The following is a 24,917-nucleotide window of genomic DNA, read 5'->3' as shown; positions in this document are numbered from 1 at the left end:
GCACACGCGGGCTCACACATATGCTCACATGTCACACGTACTCACGTGCACGCAGACGCACATACGAGACTGCACAAGCATGCACACTCACACATGTGCACACTCTCCCCCTCACTGGTCTTGTTTGGAGTGTGGCTTCCCACAGAAAAGGCAGCAAGATGAACCCCCGTCACCTGGCACTGTCTGCCCAGACAGCCTCTCCCCGGAGAGTCAACAGCATGGTTGAGGTGCTGTGGCACTCCCGTGCATCCGTGGCTGACACGTGGCCAGTGTGGCTCTGAGGGACACTCCCCCTCTCTGGCCACCTGCCCCCAGTTATTCTGACCACCAAGAGCACCTGTGGGTTCGGACCTGGATCCTGCCAGCTTCCTGGGGCAGTAGGCCCAAGGAGGCGCCCCAAGCCCCAGGTCCCCCCTTCACGGCTGTGACACACCCAGGAAGGAGCAGCCTGACCGTGGGGTCTGTCCCTCCTGGGGACTTGCTCCTTTGCCGGCACCTGCCACGGCTTCCTGACGCCTCGGCTATGCAGTGTTTTGCTCCCCTTCTCCTGAGGTTCCCAAGGGGCCCTCCCAGCACAGCAGGCAGTGGCCAGCAGGGCTGGCCCACCCCGTGGCACTTGTGGGTCAGGGGACGTCATGCTGTCCACTGCCTCCGTCACACAAACCCCTTTCCCCCGGGATTCACTCTGCCCTGTGAGGTGACAGAAGCTCCAATCTTGCTTTGTTTTAATATTTTGAAGTTTATTTTGAGAGAGAAAGAAGCGTGCGCGTGTGCGTACAAGTGGGGGAGGGGCAGAGGGGGGGAAAGAGAGACTCCCAAGCAGGCTCCGCCCTGTCCGCACAGAGCCCGACATGGGGCTTGAACCCACGAACCGGGAGATCATGACCCAGGCCAAGATCAAGAGTGGGACGCTTAAACGTCGGAGCCGCCCAGGCGCCCTTCCAACTCTGTTTTCAAAAAGGAAGCCACCTGGAAGTCGTGCAGGGTGGGTAAGAGAGACAGACACGCTGCGGGCAGAGAACGGGGCCAGCCGCAGAGTAAACGCGGGGGGGTGAGCGGCCGGAACGGACGCTGCTGACCTCCTGTGACAAAGGTTCTCGCCGAAAAGTCACTCGGAAGTGGACACCCACAGGGGCGCCTGGGGGCTCAGGGCGGTTGAGCGTCCGACTGCGGCTCAGGTCGTGATCCCACGGTTTGTAAGTTCCAGCCCCACGTCGGGCTCTGTGCTGGCAGCTCGGAGCCCGGAGCTGCTTCCGTTTCTGCGTCTCCCTCTCTCTCGGCCCCTCCCTCTCTTGTGCTCTCTCTCAAATACAAACGTTGAAGAAAATCAAAAAACAACAAAGAAGTGGACACCTATGGGGCTGCAAACAATTACATGCAATCGCTCTGTATTTTATTGAGATCTCTACGTCTTGCAAATGTAAACAGGCATCCAGTAAACACATCCAGATTAAAAAAGTCTACGGACACGGCACACCACTGTCGCCAGGGGGCAGTGTCAGCTTCCAGCAGAAGGCAGGCCTCGCCCAGCACAGAGCCTGTCCCAGGCCAGGAGGGTTGCAGCCCCACCACGACCTGCTTCGGGAATGTGGGGACGGCGGGGAGGGCGGGCAGGGCAAACAGCACACAGGACCCCCAACGAGGGCATCTCTTGCCTCCCAAGGGGTGCTCGGGAAGGATGCTGGGGCAGGACGGCGTGTCCCGGCCAGCCACAGGGAGGAGCTTTACAGACCCCTCAAAGCTCAAGAAACAAAGCACAACGGCTCGACCCCACCCGGTCACACACCTGTATGTGTGCTGTCCACTGTCCAGCATTCACGGGGCTACCCACAGAAACACGGGATCCGCGTGTGGCCGACATGATGCCAGAGACACCTCCCCACCTCCCGGGGCTGCTTCCCGCACGCCAGAGGGGACAAAACGAAAGTCTCTGTCTCACGACAAAAACTCTGTACGCACAAATAAAAAAATAAAAAACTAACGGAAGTCTATCTACAAGGCTAGCTCTTTGCAGGGGCTGCAGGTTCTGGAGACTGAAGAAATTCGTATGGGTCGTGGGTCACCTCTGGCTGCTCCCCGACGCTGAGGCGAGAAGGACTTCCTGCAATTGTGGGAAAGACAGGTGTTCACACAGCAGATCCACACACGTCACGGTTCACACCGGGCCGAAAACGTGTCCTAGTGACGGCGGTTAGTGAAACCACAACTCAGCCACAGAGCCCGCTTGTTATTCAGCCAAACCTCCACCACGGACGAGCACCCCTGAGCCCACAACGTCAAGACGTATTCCGCGAGCCCGACCTTCTATCTGGGAACTACGACAGCAGCATGGGCAAGTAAGGGAGTAAATTCAAGGAGCAGGAAGCGTTTGGTTCCCTTCCTGGTGGGACCGAAATCCCGATGGGGCCCACACACCTGCCCGCTCTGTCTCAGTAAACACAGAAGGCCCCAGGCCACCTGCTCTCCCCTCAGGGCCCCGGAGGATCGACACACTCCTTGACACTCTGTGTTAGGACTAAACACGGGAATGGCAGAAAGAAACAAACGTTCCCCGAGTTGAACGCAGCGTCTGAGGCTCGTTCTGCCCCTTCCAAGGGCCCTGGGGTGTAGCCAGCTGGGGCTCCTCCTGACGCAGGGCCGGCCACGTCTCACGGCCACTCCCCACGATTCCTAACGCCAAGTGACTTCCACTCACACGTTTCCGCCCGACTAGGGCGGTCTCAGCGCCCCGGGGGCAGGGACGCCCTGCAGAGGGAGCAGCCCGCACGGTCCCGGGGGCCACCTTACCCAGGGGGTGCTGGTCCCTATCGGAGGGGGAGGTGTTGGACAGGGAGCTGAGGTTGGAGGACGGCCGGGAGCCCCCGCGCTCTGCCTGTGCCTCGTGCAGGTCCTGCAGGAGCTTCGCCGTCTCATCCAGGTTCAGGTGGCTGTCGTCTGCGTCAGGCTCCTTCCTCACTTTCCCTGCACAGACACGGGGCCATCAGACGTCAGACACCCAGACGCCTGGGCCGCACCCCCGGTCTCTCCCTCGCCGCTATGAACGCTTGGGACAACACCCACCGTGCGGAAAGCTGGGGTGGGGGGGGGGAGGACAGGCAAGCTTGGAAGGCGGGTGCCACATCAGATCTGAGCCATTCACGAAGAGGGCTTGCCCTCTGGTGTAAACACACAGGAAGCGGGACAGCATGTGCAACGGAGGCCCCCAGACGCCAGGACGGAGAACACGCCAGAGCGGGGGCAGGGGGCCCCGGGCAGTGGGCTGCCGGGAGAGCTCCCGGGTCTGGGCCAGGAGGGGCCCTGCGTGTGTGGGAGCACACGACCCCTCCAGGCAGTTCAAAAACTCACGTGTCTCCGACAACCGGTGGCCCAAGCCTGAAGAAGGGTGCGGTCCACCGGCAGGACGGTGTCCCTCCCTACACTAAATGTGGCTCAGGGCCGCCCTTAGAGCACCTCCCAGCCACACCTGGACAGGGTCCGACGCCTACGCCTACACATCGGTAACGGCCCGTCAGAACGTGACCAAGCGCAGCATCAAGGCACACGAGCTAACCAGCACCCAAAGGTGTAACTGCAGTCTGGCCCATGAGAAACCACTACCGGGTGGGCAGAGGGCAGGGAAACAGCCCCACCAAACACGGGAGGAAAGTTGTGAACAAGAGGGGCCTTAAATTCGCGACTAGGCACTCGCTCCTCAAAAAGCAGAGGAAGAGGGTGGTGAGGGGAGAAGGGGAGAGTCTGGAAAAGCCGAATTGGGCTCCGGCACAGGAAAAGGGCAGCGTCTGCGGCAACCCGCCACCCCACGCTGGGAAGGACAACAGCAGGTCAGCCGCGGCGGAACAGACGGCCAGACACGAAGCAAAGACACTCAGCAACAAATGGCAGAATCGGGAGCCCAGCTGAAAATCCACAGACCCCCGAGTCCAGAGGTCCCCCCGAGTCCACAGGTCGAACATAACCCGATGGATAAATCCAAACAAAAGCAAATCAAGGCACCTTACGCTCAAACTACCAAAAACCAGTAATGAGGAAAAAACCTTAAACACAGAGGAAAAGAAGAGTTGGCAAGGCTAACATTAACACAGCAGCCTCCGACCGCAAGCCCAGAAGACCAAGTTGGCCCTCGGCTGGTGAACTTGGATCCCGGGAGGGTCGCCACCACCCGAGTGACAGACGGGCTCCCCGGACCTCGACTGTCCATGCAAATGATGTGGTTTCCACTGAATACCTGCTCTCCTTCCAGGAGCCTGGAATTTGCAGATGTGCCAGGGAGAGAGTGCCTGCATTGCCCCAACTCAATGCTGGGAGTCAGGCGTGTCCGTGGGACCCCATGGGGCAGCTCTGGAGCGCTGCCTGGTCTCCCCCAGACTCACCCCATGCACCCCTTCCCTCTGTGGGTCCCGATCTGTCCCCCTTTGCTGTATCAAACCAGAGCCACGAGTCCCAAGACTCCTAGGGAACCACCTAACCCAGCGGTAGGCGTGGGACCCCCAAACAATTGGGAAAATGACAGACAAGGAGCAAGACAGCAGATCTCAATCAGGCCTGGGTTACCACGCTAAGTACAAACAGCCTAACCCAAGGCAGAGACCGCGGGGCTGATGACAAAGTGAGAGCCGGCCTCATGCGCTCCGAGCCGCTGACAGAAACCACTTCTGACGCAGGCAGGATTTCTCACCCCCGGCCGCGGTGGCCTCCGGGGCCGGGTCATTCTTGGGGGGCCGCTCCCTGTGCCTCGGGATGTTTAGCAGCACGTCTGGCCTCCACCCCTCGACGCCGGAAGCACCACGGGCACGGCCACACGCAATGAGGGAGGCCACCGTCCGCGAGAAGCCCCGTGGTAATGGTCAGGTCGGCCCAAAGGAAAGGAGGGGAGGAGAATGCACCCCGAGAGCCTCGAGTCAACAGGGAGCCGGACGGCCCAAGAGATTCCAAAACCCTGGGTGCCATGCGGACCGCAGAGGGCATCTCACGTGGCAGGGTCGGGCTCAGCTGCCGACGAGGGCACAGCCTGGTGGGTACGTGCGCGCAGACACGTCGATGGCAGGCCACGAGGCAGGCAGCTCGTCCCTGCACGACCGACAGGCTCGAGGGACCCTGACGTCAAAAAAGGAGACCTGGGCAAGCCCCCTCTGGGGCCATCAGGGAGGGACCCCGAGCACAGTGGCCATATTCCTAGAAAGGGGACAGGCCTCGGCACACCAGCCTCGTGCCCCGGGGACCACCTCGCAGACTGACACGGCACCGGGGATGAGAACACAGCGTCCTCTTCCAGCGGAGCCCGAGGATGTGAGCACGCCCGGCACGACCTACCTAGAGAGCCAAGCATGGAGATGTCCAGGGAGGCGTCCGAGTAGGACTTTGTCGACATGAAGTCCAGGACGGAGTTGCTGTCGCCCAGCGAGTCCCCAGCCTGCAGGAGACGGGTAGGTACCGAGCAGAAAAGGAAAGAGGTCACTGAGCGGGCAGTTAACACCAGCTGTTGAACTCACAGGAGCGGCAGCACCCTCCCTCCCCCCCCCCCCCCCCCCCAGGACAGGCCGGCTCTGCCACGTCCACACCCAGGGAGCGGAAGACCACCCTGCGTCTGGTCCTCGCTGCAGCCACGACCACCAGGGGCGCTCCCAGAGGCGGCTGCCACTGCCGAGACCAAACCCCACAGCCAAAGGCCGCTGGCTCTCGGGGATAAACAGGTCCCTGCAACGGGGGGGAGGGGGGCGGCGGCACAGGGGGACACAGGGGACCTGAGGGGCTCACGGCTACCTTGCAGAGACTACACGTAAAAACACGGCAGATTCCAAGCCAAGTGTGTTCTCTCTCCTTCTGTGGCTGCCCCACGCCCTCCTAGCCCTCTCTGCACTGTAAGGAAACAGCCCAGCGTTCCCCGAGACGCTCCCACCATGCAAACCTTCCACGGCAGCCTGTGGCTCGTAAACGTTAGGAGGTAACAGCTAATGTATGGCCCTTTTTAAAACGAACATTGAGAGCCGCCTCTGGTGCTTTAAGGGAAATGTACTATAAGTAAGACCCTAAGGCCTTCAAATCCTACCAAATCCCACCCTCACTTTGGAGATCGGACCCTAAGTCACTGTGGGAGAAGTTACTGTCCAATGACCACACCCTTCCCGACACACGGCCTGGAGGGACCGTTTCTTCACCAAATAGTTCAACTAAAGGTCCACATTGCAGCAGACGCTCAGAGCCTGTGGACCTGGTTGGGCAGGTGCACGTCATGTGCTCTCGAACACCCTCAGCCGCCCTGCAGCTCGAAGGCTCACACAGGGTCCCCTCCAGCCCAGAGAGTAGGGACAGGCACCCACCTACATCTGGCCACACACAGGGACCTGGCGAAGGAGGAAGATGAGACCCTGCTAACCAGGCAAGGGGCACAGGGCCTGTGAGCCCTCTCCCGTCAGGCCGTGCCCTCTGGTGTGAGCCCTCTCCCACCGGCCTGTCCCCTGTGGGTGTGAGCCCTCTCCCGTTGGGCCGTGCCCTCTGGTGTGAACCCTCTCCCGTCGGCCTGTCCCCTGTGGGTGTGAGCCCTCTCCTGTTGGGCCCCACCCTCTGGTGTGAGCCCTCTCCCACCGGCCTGTCCCCTGTGGGTGTGAGCCCTGTCACATTAGGCCGTGCCCTCTGGTGTGAACCCTCTCCCGTCGGCCTGTCCCCTGTGGGTGTGAGCCCTCTCCCGTTGGGCCGTGCCCTCTGGTGTGAACCCTCTCCCGTCGGCCTGTCCCCTCTGGGTCTAAGCCCTCTCCTGTCGTCCTGTCTGGGTGTGAAGCCTTGCCATCGGTCTGTCTCGTCTGGGTGATCTGTGAATTTGCTTCTTTCACTTGACTTTCAGAAAAGCCACTTTGCTCTGTGCTCTGATAAATCTCTCTCAAGAGGAGACGTTACAGTGATCACTCCGGGCCATCGACACGCCGGCCGGGGCTGAGCTCGTGTTTATGGAGTACGGCGGTAGCCAGATCTCAGGGGAGAGTGCCACCGAGAGTCCTACAACGACCCCACTGTTACCGCTCTACTTTGCAACCAGAGACCGAGGCTCAGTGCTACTCATGATCCTACCCAGGGCCCAGCACGGGGCCCTTCTCCCTGCGTGGCTGGGGCAATCATCCCACGGCTGCGGTTTTCCAAGTTGTTACAGATTCGCCTGCAACTTGGAACTCGTAAAAGCGACTTGAAGACAGCTGGTTTACTCACGACTTCTCACACCAGCCAAAGAGCAGACACGCAGATCTCCCTAGAGACCTCACAGGGCCGAGGCCCCACACACAGCCGAGGGAGCACCCCAGAGGCTAGAGTGCCCCGCGGCTCCCCTACAGGAATCCGGTCCAGCGCCTGCTTCCCCACCGGCCGGCCGTGCACACTTGCCACGTGAGAAGACAGGGCCCCCGCACAACCACTGCTCTGCGGCTCCCGTGCCTGGACTGGAAGAGAAGTGCCGTGGCTTCCTGCCCCTCACCCCTGTCACTAAAACTCAGGGGCAGGGAGACTACCACTTAACCGGTTTCCCAAGAAAACAACACGTGACCCTCTTCTCAATGACCCCATTTCACAGGCTGAACACGACCGTTCCCCGCAGGAACGCTAATCATCAGGTTTTCACTTACACGTCCGTGCAACTCACCTTCGCTTCCTCTGGAGGCTTCACGGGAACATTTCTCCTCTGCAAATCAAAACGGGAGAAGCCAGTTTTCGAAACGGTTTTATACAGAATGATTCGCTCATATCGTGTACACAGACGTAAATCAAAGCAGCCCATTCAGTCTTGCTGGGGTTGTCCTCGCGGTATTCACACCACCCTGTGAATCAGAGCTGGTGCAGCATCAGACAGACAGCCAACTCCCCACAGAGGGCCCGATTCATGCAGGCCCGGCCAAGACCCTGGGAGGCCGAGTGCCCTGATGGCACCCTGGGAGGGACGGAGGTGAAGGAGAGGGCACCCGATGCGTTTCCGCAGCCCTGGACGGCTTCAAACAGAAGGTAAACGTCTGACATTGTACCTGCGTCTCAGGGGCAGCTCAGGAAACCACCTGCTAGGTGAGGAGGGTCCCCTGCCCTCCGATGGGCTGCACTGTGGGGCCACGCATCTTCTCCTCGGGCTGCAGTGTCCACAAGAGGCTTACACTTGACCACTACTGCATGACCACAGCCTGTGCGGGACCCAGAGTCACCCAAGACAGCTACTGTGTGACTACATTCTGTATGGGACGCCCAGCCACATGTGACCACATGTGGAGATCACAAGCCTAAATGCTACTGAGCCACCGTCCTGCAATCTGGCAGGATCTTCACCTTCAAAACAGTCACTCAGTCACTCGCACGCTTTTGCATCTGAGATCTTTTGTTTGGGACAACGTTCTAGAGATTCACCTGTGCTGAGGTTTTTATAAGTTTTAGTAGAAAATTAACTTCTCCGCTATCGTAACGTCCAGTTCCACACGGATACGCACGTCTCCACTAACGTATACGTCTTAGCATCAAACGTCACCTAACGCCACAGCACGTTGGGAATTACGTGACTCCTGTAAAGCAAGCTCACTTTCAGAAAAGTGATCCCGCTGGAATCTAGAAAGGAAACCAAGTGGCCAGGACATCTCAGGAGTTCCTGCTCTATAAAGACACAGCCTCACACACTGTGCCCAGGGGCGGCACCAGGAGGAAAACTTTCAGACCACAGTGCAGAGAACGGGAGCCGGGGCACAGTGGCCACACGGAACTGAAGAGTGGCAAAGTCTGGAGAGGAGGATACAGCTCACAGCAGGAGCTCCACAAGTCCAGGAGGGCTGAACCCGGAGCACACTGCCCTGTGCACACACAGACGAACACCATGGGGCCAGGTACACGTGAGGAGACACAACCAAACTCCACCCAGCCAAGACCTCGCTGAAACCTGGGCCACCGGAAGAGACCCTGAAAGGCCATTCCTTAGGATCAGGGCCAAATTCACCCAACATAAAGGCCGCTGAAACCCACCCTACCAAATTAAAAACAAATCCCAAGAAATCAGATGACTCCTAAGAACTCTGCCAAAACGAACATCAACGTTCTTAAAAGAACACAGTAAAATCCAGGCCAGCCTCGCCCAGCAGTAATGTAACGTGAGCACATACCTACCTAACTTTCCAGTAGCCTGCTTAAGATTAATCTTAACCCGTAGTCGACGATGACACGTTTCACTTAACCCAACGTATTGAAGACATTTTTTATTTTAACGTGAGATCCAGAAAAAATAATGAAATAGTTTTACGTTTCTTTTTTCGCACCAGTCTCTAAAATTCTGGTCCGCAGCTCACATTCTCATCATATCTAATTCAGACTAACCACAGTCCTATTTCCGCCAGTCACTTATGACTGCTGGCGGCAGTAATAGCACAGTCCAGACAGCAGAGACTCGACAATGTAATGCCCGGGGCCCAGTCAAACAATAAAGCAGCAAACTGTGGACAGTAAGCAGAGGAAAATCTACCAAAAGGCAAATCCAGGAATGGCAGAGATGACAGAATTGGTGGGTAAGGACTTTCAAAGCGGCTGTGGGAGATATGAGAAACAGGTCCAAAAATTTAAAGGAAAGCACGAACATACCGTGAAAGGGAAGGCCTAAGAAGGAAGAAACAGAGCCTAGACCTACAACACGGCGTCTCAAAGGAAACCTTCACTGGCTGAGCTTAACAGCAAATGTGGCCGCGGCACAAAAACAGATCACTCAACTTGAAGCCACGGCAACAGACAGCATTCACCCCTGAGGGAGGGACGAGAGACTGAGAAAGGAGCTGAGCGTTAGCGGCACTCGGGACAGGCCAGGATGCCAGCCGCGAGTCAGAGTCCTGGAGAAGCGACGAGTGTGGGGTGGGGGCAGACGCGACATCTGAAAAGACGACGGATGAAAATCTTCTAAATGACGGGCCTGAGAAGCCCGACAAACGTTCAGCAGGATAAGCACAGAGAAAAGAACGCGGAAACACATCAGAGACGAATTACTGAACATCAGTTACAAAGATTAAACTTCAGAAGCACGTAGAGCAGCAAACAGTCCATTTCCTGCAAAGGACAAAGGAGCGAGTATCTGAGGCCTCCTGGAACGGAGGTCTGTATAGCACAGACCTCTTCTGGTCTTTTCCTACAACCTTGAAAAAAGGAAAAGCCCACTCGAAGCCCGTCGGCCGATGCGTGCGCTTTGCCAAGAAGACGCGCGACAGAAGACACGGACGCCTACGACGGCGACGCTTCAGAAACGGCGTGGTCATATGTCTCTCAAAATAGGAGAAAAGCAGCCTATGATTCCATGATTCCAGACCCAGGGAAGAGGAATTCCATAAATACGGATAAAATAACTTCTTTCAGACCAAAAAAAAGCTGAGTAAATTCCCCATCAGCAAGTCTACACTCGAAGAAATAGCCAAAAAGAGTCTTCAGAGCAAAGGGAATGGACGGCGCACGACAGTGATCTGGGTATAAAGTCACAGAGCCCCAGAGACGGCGGGGGTGGGGGGGGGTGGGGTTGGGAAGTGGGGGTGGCAAGCGGGACTTCCTAAACTTTTCAGTTCCTCTGAAAGAAAACGGTCTGCCTGAAGTAAAAACTTAAAACATGAATGAGGGGAGACGAGCCAGCGATTCCCTAGGACGGTGTCCATCCGGACAGGCTCTTTCCACAGGCGCGGCCCCACAAACGCGGCACATGCACGCCCACCTGCCTCAGCTGGAACAGCATCCGCGAGTGGTCCCCGCCGGTGATCTGGTCCAGGAGGTCGTCCACCATCTTCTTGCTGTAGCTCCCAGCATCCTTCACGAACTCCTGCAGGCTGGAAGGCCGAGAGAGGGCATGATGCCGCCGGAAGGCCCCGCGCCGCACACTCTCGTCTCCCAGGCGCCTTCCCCGGGGCCGGCGGTCCCGAGGAGCGGGGCCTGCCCCGTGGACCCGGCTCCTCGGACGCGCCTCCGCGAGAGGGTCTCGCGGAGAGCCGCAAACCTCCCACGTGTAATCTGGGGGGTGGCAGCAACCGTCTTCGTCACTCAGGGTGGCCCATGATCCAGAAAGGTGAAAAGCAACTCAAGGGGCGCCCGGGTGGCTCGTCAAGCACGTGACTCTCGACTTGGGCTCGAGTCGCGATCTCACACTTTGGGAGTTCTAGACGCACGTCAGGCTCTGAGCTGAGCGCGGAGGCTGCTTGGGGTTCTCCCCCCCCCCCCCGCCCCTCCCCCATTCACGTGCACGTGCGCCCTCCCTCAATATAAACTAAACAACAAACAAAAGAGATCTTAAAAAACAGATGCTAAAACTTAAAAACCATCTCGAGAAGATCCCTTAAAAAAAGACAAGGCTAACGAGAGTCCGGGCACGTACGGTGAACTCTTGAACAATGGCAGGGATCGGGGGCGCCAACCCCGCAAGTTGCAAATCCACGCATCGCTTCTGTCTCGCCTCAGACCGAACCACTCGCAGTCTGCTGACCGGAAGCCTTTCTGAGAACGCGAGCTGACGAGGGCGGCTCTCGCACGTCGCACGCACCGCGCACCACACCCCGCACGAGACACGCCAGGAAGAGCACGTTACGAAGAAAATCCCGAGAAAACCCGACCGCGACGCCGTCCTCTACCGACCGAGAAAAGCCGCGGGTAGGTAGCCCCGCACAACCGCCAGCGCGCGGCTCGGGGTCAACGGGGAGACGCGGGCTCCCGCGGGAGGGGCACGGCCGTACCCGGTGCTGTTTTCGTTTTGGTTTCCGTTCTGACTTAACGAAAGGAGACCGAGGAGAGACGCTCCACGGCAGCGGGGAGAGGGAGCTCGTGCGGGAACGAGACTCCGCGGGCACCGCACCCTAGAGTGTCGTCCTGGTTTTTGGACCCCGTGAATACTACAAACTAAAAAAGAAGTGAGTGGAAGGCACCGTAAAAGGAGGCGGGGGACAAAGGCCCGGGTCCTGGCCTCTAAGCCCTGGGGCAAAGGCTCAGAAGGGCTCCCCAGAGGCCAGACCGTCACACGGAGCGAGGAGGGCCACTGATCTGGGAGTGAGACCGTGACGGCACACGAGTCTCTCCGGGGGCGTTTCAGGAGACGCCACCACCGTGAGCGTGTGACGGGAGCAGGGACACCGGAACACTCGTGGCGTGGTCTGGAACAGAGCGCGTGGCGAGGTGACGCGGGGACGCCCAGGAGGAGCGTGGGCTGCGGCCGCCGTGCGCTGCTCACGCGGTCGGGCTTCTCGCTGCCCGGCACCCGGAGTCCATCCTTGTTTCAGGGGTGGGCGCGGGGGAAGGCGACCACCGTCTGGGAACACCGTGCCCCCTGAACCAAAGGTGACTTCCGTCCCTTAAAGGCTGTGACAGGGCAGTGGGGCAAAAGGGGGGGGGGGGCACCACTTGTGACACTGTCCTCGCTCGCCAGATTTCCTCCTTGGTGTTCCACTTCTGCTTCTCTGGGCTCATAAAAATCGTATTAAGGGCTGATTTCCTTTTGTTCATTTTTAAAATACGTCCCGTGTTCTGTTTGGAATTAAAGATCTAATACGGAAAGATCCATTTCTTAGAGGTTAGCCAAACTTGCCTTTCCTCCTGGAGAATTACTAAAACTCCACAGGCGCGACCTACTTCTATTGGTGCACAGAACACAGCAGTTCCACTGAAACACGGCACCACGTCTGCGGTTTCAGTACCACGTCCCAGTCACCGTTGGGGACTGAAGCGTGTCCCAAAATTCTTCTGCTGAAGCTCCAACCCCAGTACCTCAGAACGTATTATTCGGAGACGTGGCCTCCCAAAGGTGATGAAGTTCGAGCGGAGTCTTCAGGGGGCCCTAACGCGTTACGATTAGTGTCTCTGAAGGAAACGGAGACCGGGACACAGAGACGGGCGTGCAGGTGAGGACACAGGGAGACCAGGGCCGTCTACGCGCTAAGCACAGAGGCCGCAGGAGAAAGCAGCCCTGCCCACGCCCGGGTCTCGGACTCCCAGCCTCCGGCCCCGCCAGACGACGAATGCCTGTCACTTCAGCCCCTCAGGCTGGGGTGCACGGTTCCGGTGGCCCCAGCAGACGAACACGGCCACCGAGCCAGGTTCCAACAAAATCACAAAACAAGCTCCAAACACGTGGTTGGTTACGTGCACACACACGTTCTTTTTTAAACTACAGCCCGGATCGTCACCTTCGTAAGGCGCAGCTGAGTTACCCGAACTTCAAGACCAACCCGCGGCAGACCAGTGGTTTACGGAAAAGGACTCGAAAACCTCTGCCGTGCAGACCCGCTGCCGTCGGCCGTCTCCCGCCAACCACCCACCAGGGAAACGGCTCCTCCCGCACGGCAAGCGAGAACCTTCCAGACCGTGCCGACCCTGCTCACCTCAGCGCACACTGCACACCCGTCTCATCCCCGTAGGCGGAATACAGCAGGTCTATCTCCTCCGACTTTAAGTCGCCGAACACGGAATTGCTGTGCATTGAAAGCGCGGTAGTGGTGCTGGAGAGAAAAGTGACTGAGGGCAGGAGAGGGAGAGCACAAGACGTGAGGCGCACGTGCGGTGACGCCCGCGTGAGACGCGCTCGGTCCCGCGGGCGGCGCCCCCGCCCCCGCTCCCAGCCCCCTCCCTGTGACATCGCTGCTCCCCAGCGACCCGAAGCGGTGGCAGCTTCCGGGCCGAACCAGCACTTCCGGCTCTGCAGCAGGTGCAGAGGACAGTTTACGCGACGCAAGGCGAGCGCGCGCTGGCAGAAGGGCTTCGTGCCGACTCAGGCCCTGCTGGGAACCGAGCCCACGGGACGAGGCTGGATCCCTCAAGGGGCCGTGGGGGCATCACGGCTGGCGTCCCCACGTGAATGACGTCAGAGCTCAAGAGCAATGCGTCTCAGACGTGCCCCTCCCCCCCACTAGACTCCAGTAGCACCACGATGGGACCATCACAACATCCCCAGACGCCACCAGCTGTCCCCCGGGGAACAAAACTGCTGCACACCGACACACTCCAAATCTAGCAAACCAGCCACAGACGTCACTCGGTCACTCGGCCACGCACACAAGTGCGGCCAGCACACCAGTCCCCTCCCTCCCTCCACCGCCACAGCCATCCAACCTTCCATCTCCCACACTTGCCCACCATCATTCGGCAGACACCCGGGCATACACCCCTACCCACGGTCGGCACGGGGCTGAGACCCATAGACCGGTACGAGTGGACGGCAAAGAGGAGCGTGCCCGGTGAAATGTTTATTCCCCTCACTCAACAGGACCTTAATTTAATCTCATTGTTAGTTTCAGAGCCAGAATCTGGACACAGTACTAAGAACAGGTGAGCCAGGAAGATGGCGGGAGGACTCTGGGTCCACACCTCTCCTGTGATTTCCCTCATCCCGTGCCCCTACCTGCCCACCCCACACTCACCTTTGCCCCTTCTCTCATCCTTGAAGCCCAGTGTGGTAAAGCCGGGGAGCAGCTTGCTGGAGAGCGAGCTCAGGTCCACAGGGTGGGTCTCCTCCTCTGCAAAGGGACCGGGCTGTGAACAGGTGGCTCGGGGAGTTCCCAGCTCCCGCAGTGGCTCACAGAGTGCACTTGGGGAAGGCATGGGGGGCTCTCTAGAAAGACCAGCTAAAATCAAATTTATAGAAACCACTAAAATTCTTAGGCGCCTGGGTGGCTCAGTCGGTTAAACATCCGACTCTTGATTTCAGCTCAGGTCGATCTCACGGTTTGTGAGTTTGAGCCCCACCTCAGGCTCTGCACTGCCTGGGGCCTGCTTGGGATTCCTTCTCTCTCTCTCTCTCTCAAAATAAATAAGCACTTAAAAAAAAAAAAAAAGTAGCCGCTACAATTCTCAAACCTTAACTCTAAGCTACGAGTTGATCAACTCGAGATACTTTTCAAAGAGACGGAGTACATAAGGGCTTCCCCACGGGTGAGCAGATCCAGCATCTGTGCCTCCCTCAAGGTCCTCAACACGATGATCACACAGGGCATCCCCTCTAAGCCCACGTCTGGGCCCCCTCCAAGCTCCGCGAGTGCGACGGAGTTGTGCACTCTGGCTCCTCCCAGGGAGCCCTGACAAGGGTGTGAGTCGATCCTCAGGATGGTATCTGGAAGTCAGGCTACGAGGACTTGTAGAACCGCAGCCCTGCGGGAGCACAGCTCTACACTGGCCGCCTATGCTAGACCCTGGGGCAGAAAAGGTCTGAGCAGCACCCCTGCCCCCGCTGGATGACTGCCCCCGTCCACGTATCATACGCAGGCTGCGTATCATACACAGGAGGGGGAGGACAGGGGAGTAACACCGGATGGGATTCGTCTACGCCGTGCGGCTGGGGCCTGCTCTGCACGGGCAACCGTGATCTCAAACGGGCTACGAAGCCGAAACTCCCCGGCGCCGCGGAGACCAACCCCAGCCCTGCTCGGGGCCACGCACCGTCGGCATCCGGCTCGGCCGTGTTGACCACGCTGTAGAGCAAGCTGCCGTCACTGTCCTTCTTCAGATAGCCCATCTGCAAGGAAGCACACCTGAGGGCCGGCCCTACGTGCTCTGCCGCAACGCCAACAGAGCTAAGGCGTACGAGCACGGCCTAACATGCAGAAATCCCAACAGGTCACGGGGCAGTTGGTTTCCCCATGGAAAAGACCACAGAGACCTCTCTCATACCTCCCCGAACTTGACTTCACACCCATGTGTACTAAAAGGGTTAAGACTAGTTCCTGATTCTTCTCAAGGAGATACGGAAACAGGAAGCTTACCCCAGAAACTGCCCTCTTACAGGATGTCAGAACCTGAGCCAAATGACCCAGAACAGGACCCTGGTCACCAAATGCCATATCAACGGGCACTAGAGGCTCCATCTCTAACACAGGGACTTAGTTCCGCTTACAGAAAACCACTGAACAAAAGCCCTCTTCCTCTGAAGGCCCCCAGGAAGGTCCAGGAGGGGCACCTGCACATGGGAGTGGGGGAGGAGAAGAGGGGGACCCTTGGCCTGAGTGCCTGAATACAGGGCGGGGAGGACAGGAGACCCATCACTGCTGACCATGTGAGCACTGGCCACATAAGTACTGACCATGTGAGCGCTGAGTGTGTGAGTACTAACCATACAAGTACTCACCACGTGAGCACTGACCATGTAAGCGCTGTGTCAGTACTGATCACGTGAGCGCTGACCACGTAAGCGCTGACCACGTAAGCGCTGACCACGTGAGTGCTGGCCACGTAAATACTGACCACGTGAGCGCTAACCGTGTCAGTACTGACGAGCGACGACCACATATAGTGACCACGTGAGCACTGACCACATAAGCGCTGACCATGTGAGCGGTGAGCATGGGAGTACTAACCATGTAAGTACTCACCATGTGAGCACTGACCATGGGAGTGCTGACTATGGATGTACTGACCACGTGAGTGCTGATCACGTGAGCACTGACCACGTGAATGCACTAAGGGGAACAGGAGTCAGGCTTCTCGCTGTGGAATTACAACCCAAAAAGGGAGAAAAGGGAAACAGGCCCAGCACTGGGAGCAATGGGGGTTCGTGTGTGGACACGTGCCTCTGATGAATACACGCAGCTCAGCACGGCCCTCCCTCTCCGAGCTACAGTCCGCAGGGCTCTTTCCCAGCGCCACCGAGGGCCGTGCCCAGTGCCCGGGACATTCCAGGGCTGAAGCACTACAGGCGTGCAGACCAGCGGGTCCAGCAGATCAACATCAGCTACACAGGGAACCGCAAACTTTCCACCAGGGAGGCTTAAGGTAAGTAAAAGATTCATCTCCGTATGCTTCACGTAACCCGGCGTACGCAAAACGCCATTGTTCAAAGTCCTTGACGTAACACTCCACGTGCGTTTTGAAAACGCGTGTCTGAGACAGAGATGTGAAGTTCTAAGAGTTCTTCACACGGACCACGTGCACAAATGAGACTGTGGATGCACCAGGTCAAGGAAACGTGCCGGGATTAACGTCGCCTCTGCCCTTGTTACCGTGACTAGCGGGTTTAAAAGTGCACGCAAGGGGCGCCTGGGTGGCGCAGTCGGTTAAGCGTCCGACTTCAACCAGGTCACGATCTCGCGGTCCGTTGAGTTCGAGCCCAGAGCCCGACGCGGCTCTCAGGGCCTGGAGCCTGTTTCCGATTCTGTGTCTCCCTCTCTCTCTGCCCCTCCCCCGTTCATGCTCTGTCTCTCTCTGTCCCAAAAAAATAAATAAACGTTGAAAAAAAAAAAAAAATTAAAAAAAAAAAAAAAGTGCATGCAAGAGCCACACCGTTTCCACCGGAGGTGCCGGTCTGCTCTCCCGGCAGGGGGGTGCTCCAAGCACAGCAGGGAGGCCCCCACAGGCCAGGTCCGGGTCAGATGGGACCCACGGGTGCCGCAGAGGCACACAGAGACGCAAGCACACCAGGAGAAGAGGGAGGCTGCAGCGCAGACGCCTGGCAGGCCTGACGTCCATCCGCCGGTGGGCACCATCCCCACTATGGGGCGAGCCTGCTGCAGCGTCCCCGCATCACACACCGCTTCTGGGAGGCTCCTGCCCGCGAGGCAGCCCTGGACGCCCCCGCCCACCCCAGAGATGGAGCCGGTGACGGGACCCAAAGCGAGCCTGCGGGACACGAGCTCTGCCCGGACACCCCTGACGCTACCTTGCCCCCCGGGAGGAGCCGGCTGATCCTGTCCCGAGCCTCGTCAGCTGCGTGCTCCACCAAGGCCAGCACGTGCTCCTCTGCCGTGCTGTCAGTCAGGCTGCAGGCATTTCCTTCCGGCTCAAACGTGCAGCTGCGAGGCAGGAACACCACACACGTCACCGGGGCACGTGCTGCTCCCACCTCACCACGGTCAGTCCCTACCGCTCCCCAAGGTCACCACGGGCTGGGAGCAAGGGCACGGAGCACTCCTCGACCCTGTCCTCGTGGCTGTAACTGCAGCAATATGCGGGGCCTCCACGAACAGCGAGGGAGCCCCAAACGGCCGCTGGAGGTGCCTCGTGTCTCAGCTGCACACCTGAGTCGATCTAAGAGCAACCTGACGGCAACCTCACTACTCACAATGTCATTCGAGGCACCGTTGGAAAAAGAGGCAAAGCTCCGTGGAGCGTGGAGACGCCAGAAACAAGGGTGAGCCGGGAGCACAGGTCGTGAGGCAAAAGGGGCGTCCCGAGCCTTCGGCAGGCGGGCTCAGACCCCACACAGAGAAGAGCTTTATTCGAACAGCCAAGGGTCACTGGGTGCAGCGCCCAAGGGATGTGGCCTCTCCTGTGGAAGGTTCCAGAAGCATATGGACCGACTCCATCCAAGGAGCTGCGGGAGCAAACTCTGCCTGCGGACCCCAAGCCTGCAAGAAGGCCCCGCCTCTGGCCCAGGGTGGACGGCTGCAGGAGTTGGGGGGGTCAGGTACGAGAATGAAGCCCCCCCCACAAAGCGTGTCACCTGCCTAACACAGCACAGCTACGTCCCCCGCACAAGGACAGCCAAGCTAGGCCACCATCAAGTGTCCTCCTGCACGTGAGGGAACTTCTTCAGAGTGAAGGGCCGACAACCACTGCAACACGCATATGGGAACAGCAGTGTCACACCTGGAACGGAGCCTGCGTGTGGCTGGCAGGGGCCGTCCTGCCCTTGTGCCCCCAGGTCCGTTAGCGTGACGAGGCCCGGCTGGCCCAGGTTGCGGCCAGCTGCCTGGAAACACCCGAGACCAGAGCTCACACGCGGCCGCTGGGGACCGGGCTCCTCCCAGCAGGTGGGGGTCCGCGAGCGACTCCGCGGACACGGGCGCCAGCACAGGCTCACCCTCACTCACAATCCTGAGGTGCGTTTCCCGTTACCTGATAACTTCTCTACTCGGCCTTTTGGATTTCTTGGCAGTTTCTACTTGTACGGGTGCCGCTTCAGGAACGGGCTCCTCAACGGCTGTGTCTTCGTTGCCCAGAAGAGCTGCCTGCTGAGAAAAATCCACGTCCTGCATAAACGACATGCTGCGCTTCAGAGCTAACAGCCGCTCCTAGAATCAAAAAGGACAGAGCAGCAGGCCTTTACCTCTGCCTCGCAGCCGAGGCGCCATGGCGATGGGTGGGATGGGGATGGCCGCAGCCTCGCCTGGCCTAACGGCGGGCTCCCGTGGCGCGAGCGCGGCAGGTGCGGGCGGGAGTCAGCACCACAGGCGCGGCCGACTGGCCGGGAGCACTCGGGGCTGGCAGAGGGGGACGGGCCAGAGGGCACGGGGGCCCACACCTCACCTACAGGCCGGTCAGGCACAAGGCACTGGTCCTAGATGCGTGACGCATGCAACCTGGCTCATGGGACAGATCTGGGAAGCCACTCCGGACGGCCAAGACGTCCTGTCTGGACTCAGTGAGGCAGCCACGTAAAACAAATCACAGGCTGGCTGCAATCCATCAGACACCCACACTTAGATCAACAGATCCAGCACTTTCCACCAACCCTAAAGGAGACGTTCCAGCTGGCGCAGGAGCAGAGAGAGAGAGAGAAAGAGAGAGCGCGCCTGGCGGGGAGGGTGGCCTGGGATGTGTACAGAGGCTCTGCACCACGGCCAGTGATGGACGGGTGGAAGCATGCCAGTCAGTGGGGGTGGGGCTCTGTGTAGGCATCGAGACAGAGGGGAACTCTCGTCTCTGTGGCTCCTTGCCGCCGCGGGCTTCTTACTTTGCTCATCATCTTAAAGCCTGCGTGAAGGATCTTCTTAGCTAACTTGTAGTACACAGTGTCTGGTCTGTTGTAGGTCATCGCGTTATCACACATCAGTTTGAAATCCGCCTGAAAGGGAAAAAATAGAATCTGTCGAGTTTGAACCACTAAGATGCCGGCAAAAACCGGATTCCTGTCAAGAGGCTAAAACTGAGTGGCAAGCAACTAAACCAGGCTCTTCAGCTTAACAAATGGTTTTTAACGACTCTTTGAGGGAAGTTTCAGACCTTACAGGGAGAAGCCTGTCAAACCCGGAGCTTCCTCCTGAGCGCGACACGCGTGGCTTCTGTTTCTGTTTTTTTATTCTGAGAAAGAGAATGTGTGTGTGAGCAGGGGAGAGACAGAATCCCAAGCAGGCTCCACGCTGTCATCACAGAGCCTGACGTGGGGCCTGAACTCGTGAACCATGAGATCATGACCTAAGCCGAAACCAAGAATTGGACGCTTAACCGACGGAGCCTCCCAGCTGCCCCAACACGAGCGTGTTCTAAGAACATCGCGGCTCCCTCTCTCCATCTCCAGCTCCCCCGCTTTGGGAGAAATCAGATGTTAAGTAGGAACGAGAAGTGACAGCCAGGTCCCTTTAAGTAAAAGCTGAGGAATGAGCCGAGAGCTGAGCACGTTCACATCCTCTCTCTGGGATTTTGCCACGGAATTCAAAACTTGGTCTATCGCCAATTACTCTAATAGCATCAGCAAAAAGGCTTTCTGTAAGATAAGGGAAATCTTGCTGAACAGCTTACGTTAAAAGCAAGCTATTGGACGTCCCAATATATCATCACCCCAACCAAATTACAGACCGCACACACACCTGTCACTGCGCGCTGTGCTGGCCATGAGGACGCATAAGGACAGCTGAAGCCAGCCAGACCCCGACCGAGCCCCAGCACTGGCCCCACGGCCAAGATCCCCAGGGCTGGGCCTGTGGGCCTTGATGTAGCAGTCTTGAGGACAAGGCAGAGGGGGGACACTGCTCACATCCGGGACCGTCACTGGGCAGCAGAGCAAACCAGGGCCCGACAAGGAAGGTGGAGGACTGAGGGCCGCCCGCCCCCGTACCCTTTCACGTGGCACAGCCTCTGAGGCTCAGCAAACACGCTCAGTCATGTCACCAGCAAATGAAAGTGATAGAGCTAAGCCTTCCAAATTGAATAGAAACTAAGAAAGAAACCCGATGCCTTTTCCTACATGACATCATTACCAAAGCGTCAAGCACTCACCTTGATCCGCCCCTGGGATCAAAGCCAACAAGCAATTCCTGCCTCACGGTTGTACCAAGAAACAGAGTTCAGAACTACACGCTAGAGAGTCATAGAAATTTATCGTTAAAAAAAAAAAATTAAACTCACAGTTACTATAAAACAAAAAACTAGGAAAAACTGTAATCCTAAAAATACCCGTTCTGGAGTCAGACCAAATCAGACACACTTTTGCTTGACCTCACGTGTCTCTACAGCTTCCAGACAAGATACCGGTTTCCCTGATGCAACCTTTGGGAGACCTTGGCCCGAAGGCTCAGGCCCCCATGAACACTCGCAACTAGAAACCAGCTGATACGGGCAGAGTGCTTACTGGACATAAACACACAGAGAGCTTCGCAGCAATTATTTCGGAAACCGAAATTAGTTTACCTTAAATTCTGTGACTGATTTGTATTCGTTGGCTACAATCTTGTCTTTCATTGTACCAAAGTCCATGGGATGTTTTATTATCATGGAGTATCCGGGAGCAATTGCATCCGTGACAGGAAAAGCAAAAAATCCATGAGGATCTTTTCTGAAAACAAGAACATCATTACTTAAACAGGAGAACCCTAAGTGTAGATTTCCAAACAATACAAAACGTTTCACGGTAAAAACATGATACAATTCACCAAGTTTTGTTCCTTACAATAAGAAATAAAATTTACACTCTGTAGAAGCATAGTAGATGTTTTTGATGATTAAAAATTCCAAAATTACCCTCCTGGCCGGAGCCGTGACATCTGCATCGTGGAGGTCCTGACCGCCCCCCACCAACACCCCTGCCCTGCATGGACCGGGCACACGGCGCTCTCCCCACGCCGGCCCGCCCCCCACTAGACTGGGCGTCACCCAGGGAGGGCGAAGGGTCTGCTTCACGGGTGTGGGAGGTGAGGGAAGAACCCGTCACAGGGAAAGACACCCTGAAGGTTCCCGACCTCAAGTTCTTGAGAAACTGTTTACCTCTGGAGCTGGCGGAGAAAATGCTCTAGTAACTGCTGAATCGGTGTGCTCTCGTTCTCGGCTGACGATTTAAAGAGGACAGGATAACGATGAGTCAAAACATCTTGACGCTGTGTCACTAGAGAGCTCCCACTCCACGGCACGTTTCAGTGTTTCAGGCTCCAACAAGAACTGGGTACAAGGATGACCCAGACCCGGTCTTGGCCCCAAAAAACTCAACTGGGTGGGAGGGGCATCCACCACAGCACCAGTCCCCCAAACCCCTTAGAAAGTGCCAAGATCCTTCAGACGACAACAGGGAGCTGTCACTTGTCAGTCTGTATGAGTCCCCTGTCACGGCCGGGCCCAGTACGTTCCAGACACGGTACGAAGACGGCCAGCACACAGAGGCCGAGCTTCACCGACTATCACTTTGCTTGGCAGTCCAGAACCTCTGGCCGCACCTGTGCTGCTCCTCCTCTGTAAAACGGGTACGAATGCAACCGCACGGGGGTCCTTGTGAGGCCGGCCACTAACTACAACTCTCGGCCCACGGTGTGGAACCGTGGTTTCTGGTGAACGTAGTCAGCACACGGGGCGGCCTAGGTTCTGTTCCCTAAGCCATAAGAACACAAGTGCTCTTCCCTAGAGCATCCACTGCCGGCCACGCCCAGCCCCCAGACCTCAGCATCTGAATGCACTAAGGAACCAGGGCTCCTCGGAGAAATAGCTGGTTCCAGGGCTGAAGCAAACAGGCCTGCAGACCACGAGTGGGTCCCGATAGTGACAGTGACCAGAGCAAGTGTGAACGTCACCCCTTCGGGTACACGGAAGGGAAGCACTGCACGCGTGACCTCAATCAGCTGATCAGACCAAGCCGGCAGGGACTTCGTGAGCACGTTCACCTAGCGAACCGTCTCATGCCTGACCTTCTCTCCTGCCCACTGTGCCCCGCGGCCCCGGGTCCTACCTGTTCACCGTGGCAATGACTTGCACGGGGACGGCTGTTGCCAGAAAACCACACCCTCGGCGACGACTGCCACGCGACCCCGCTTCCTTCCCTCCCGAATCACAGGCAGTCAAACCCAACGCCAAGAAGAGAAACGCTCGAAGGAAAACTGCCTCCACTTCAGTACCTCCTGACCATTTGCAAGCCCCTGAGGAAAGTGACCACTCACAGATTAGAGAGCCCCGAGTGTTCTCTCCTCCGGTGAGGCTGGCACAGCCCTCGTGGTGCCTGACAGCGTCAGTAACAACTGATCTGAGCACTAATTCCCTTCTCCCCGGGACGAGCTCGTGAGTTTAAAAAGAACAAAGGGAGGGGGCACAGGAGCGGCAGTTGGCTGAACCCTGCTCTACAGGTTCAAGTTGACACTAAGACCTCAGGTCCAGCTACGCTTCATGTCGAGCCCTGGAAGAGAAAGCGCTCTTCCCTCCTTCCCGCACACGTCCCCAAGAGGCAGAAAAGCACGACGCCAACCACTGTGTCACAGAGACGAGCTGTCGCGCTCCAGGAGAGCCTCCAAACACGTTCCTTCCACTCGCCTGGCTGTGTCCGGCACGCTCGCACAGGCCTGTCGGGGGGCGGCTCCACCTCCACCTTCTTGCCGGGATCAAAGTCGTCGGCCTCCCCCTCCGAGTCGCCATGCTCCTTTTCCCGTTTCCGCTTCTTCTCTTCCTGTGAGGCAGAGTCAGGGCGCGAGAGCAAGGCAAGCAGTTTTAAATAATCTCCTGCAACACAAAGCTGAGCGAGCAAACCTCCCTCCAGAGACGCTTCTCCTTCAGATCTCCCCTCCCTCCCCCAACGACCACCCCCTGGGCTCGTGCGCCTTTTGCTACAAACAGGACAGCCCTTTCCTAAGACCCCACAGCCCTTGTGATCTGCCCCCCGGGGGCTGGGGGCCTCCACCGGCCAGCTGCCGCCCTGCTCTACCTTTCTTTTCCTTCTTTCTTCGTCGTCAAGGTGCTTCTCCTTCTCGGATTTCTTCTTCTTCTTCTTCTTCTTTTCCTTGTGTCGCTCTCGCTCGTGGTCTGACCTGTCATCGTAATAACTGGAGTCGTGCCCAGACCCCGACAGCTCAGTCACTTCACTTCCTCCAACCTTGAGAACCAGCTTCAGGGGCTTCTCCAAGGGCTTGTCTGCATAATCTGTAAGCAGAGACCGCAGCTTCGGGGTGTGCTCGGGTGTGTAGTGGCACCAGGGGCCCGACGTGCAGGGGGAACAGAGAGGACGCCCAGGCCCCAGAAGGCAACACCATCAGGGAAAGATGGGGAAGCAAACCCCAGGGCTGCCAGTCCCGCCCCCCTTGGTGCTGCATCACCCTCGGGGACATAGTTCGAGTTGCTCTGTCCGGCGAGCTGCTCTGTCTGGCCAGGAACAAGGAGGCAGGGGAGCCCAGGAGCCTGGTCCCTCCCCCCACCCTTCCCTAAGCTCCTGGCCTGCGCTCACGCCCGTCTGTCCTGCAGCAGACACAGGACCGAGGCTGCAGGAACGCGCAGGCGGGACGCGGGTGACAAACAGGGACGAACTTCTCCAAGACCAGACAAGCCAACACAGATGCAGGAGCCGGACCAGACGCCCGCCAGCCCTGGCGCCCTGGCCCGGAACCGCCGCCCGCGATCCCAGAATCCTCGCCCAGGACACCTTCCCGCCACCCCGGAATCTTCCCCCCGCCGAGACCCCCCTCCCCCACCCGCAGGCGAGCCGGGGATTCTCCCTCGGGGCCCGAGCCCGCGAGCCCGGGATCTTTGCCCGGGGCCCCCGCCTGGGACCCCGCCCCCCGCCCGCCGGCCGGCCCGACGTCACAAAGCGCGCCCGCCGCCTCACCCTCGTAGGACGAGCGCCACTCGGTCTTGTGCTTCTTGTGCTTCTTGCCCATGGCGGCGCGGGGCCGGAGCGCGGGGCTGAGGGCTGCAAGCAAGCGCGGCCGCAGCGTGGACGCCGCCGCCGCGGCCCCGACTCGCCACCCGCCTGGCCCCGCGGAGGTCGCCTGGCCCCGCCGGAAGCAGGCGCCGGAAGTCGGGCCGTCTAGCCCCGCCGGCGCCCAGCGCTTCCGGGTCAGAGGGCGGTGCGCCGCGCG

General features: G+C 58.4%; 1 protein-coding gene across 5 annotated transcripts; it reads right to left on the bottom strand.

The window, feature by feature from the left end:
• Nucleotides 1-1,371: 1,371 nt before the first annotated feature.
• LOC123579335 (bromodomain-containing protein 9) lies at nt 1,372-24,867 on the bottom strand. 5 transcript variants are annotated; one of them, XM_045443242.1, is made up of 16 exons: nt 24,665-24,867; nt 23,771-23,985; nt 23,383-23,515; nt 21,859-21,919; nt 21,286-21,430; nt 19,613-19,723; nt 18,775-18,890; nt 17,597-17,729; nt 15,385-15,460; nt 14,370-14,465; nt 13,335-13,467; nt 10,688-10,799; nt 7,625-7,663; nt 5,311-5,410; nt 2,788-2,961; nt 1,372-2,101 (listed from the first exon to the last, which is right to left on the bottom strand). In XM_045443242.1, exons 1-16 carry the CDS (start codon nt 24,714-24,716, stop codon nt 2,001-2,003), a joined length of 1,797 nt encoding a protein of 598 aa, XP_045299198.1. In that variant the 5' UTR covers nt 24,717-24,867; the 3' UTR covers nt 1,372-2,000. The 5 variants fall into 5 exon arrangements, with proteins under 5 accessions (XP_045299198.1, XP_045299179.1, XP_045299188.1 ...); XM_045443223.1 differs by having other exon boundaries at nt 18,775-18,950; nt 24,665-24,862; XM_045443232.1 differs by having other exon boundaries at nt 18,775-18,908; nt 24,665-24,861.
• Between the last annotated feature and the right edge of the window lie 50 nt (nt 24,868-24,917).

Source organism: Leopardus geoffroyi, chromosome A1 (assembly GCF_018350155.1).
Source record: "Leopardus geoffroyi isolate Oge1 chromosome A1, O.geoffroyi_Oge1_pat1.0, whole genome shotgun sequence".
NCBI classification, from domain to species: Eukaryota; Metazoa; Chordata; class Mammalia; order Carnivora; family Felidae; genus Leopardus; species Leopardus geoffroyi.
Note: the sequence above shows the minus strand (reverse complement) of the source record. Positions and strands in the feature narration are given on the sequence as shown.

Excerpts from the sequence above, each read along its gene's own strand:
- LOC123579335 (XM_045443223.1), bottom strand. The coding sequence starts at position 24,716 with ATGGGCAAGAAGCACAAGAAGCACAAGACCGAGTGGCGCTCGTCCTAC. Across the intron at positions 14,466-15,384 it reads GGCCGAGCCGGATGCCGACG|AGGAGGAGACCCACCCTGTG; the intron begins GTGCGTGGCCCC and ends GTCCCTTTGCAG. Across the intron at positions 13,468-14,369 it reads GGATGAGAGAAGGGGCAAAG|TCACTTTTCTCTCCAGCACC; the intron begins GTGAGTGTGGGG and ends TCCTGCCCTCAG.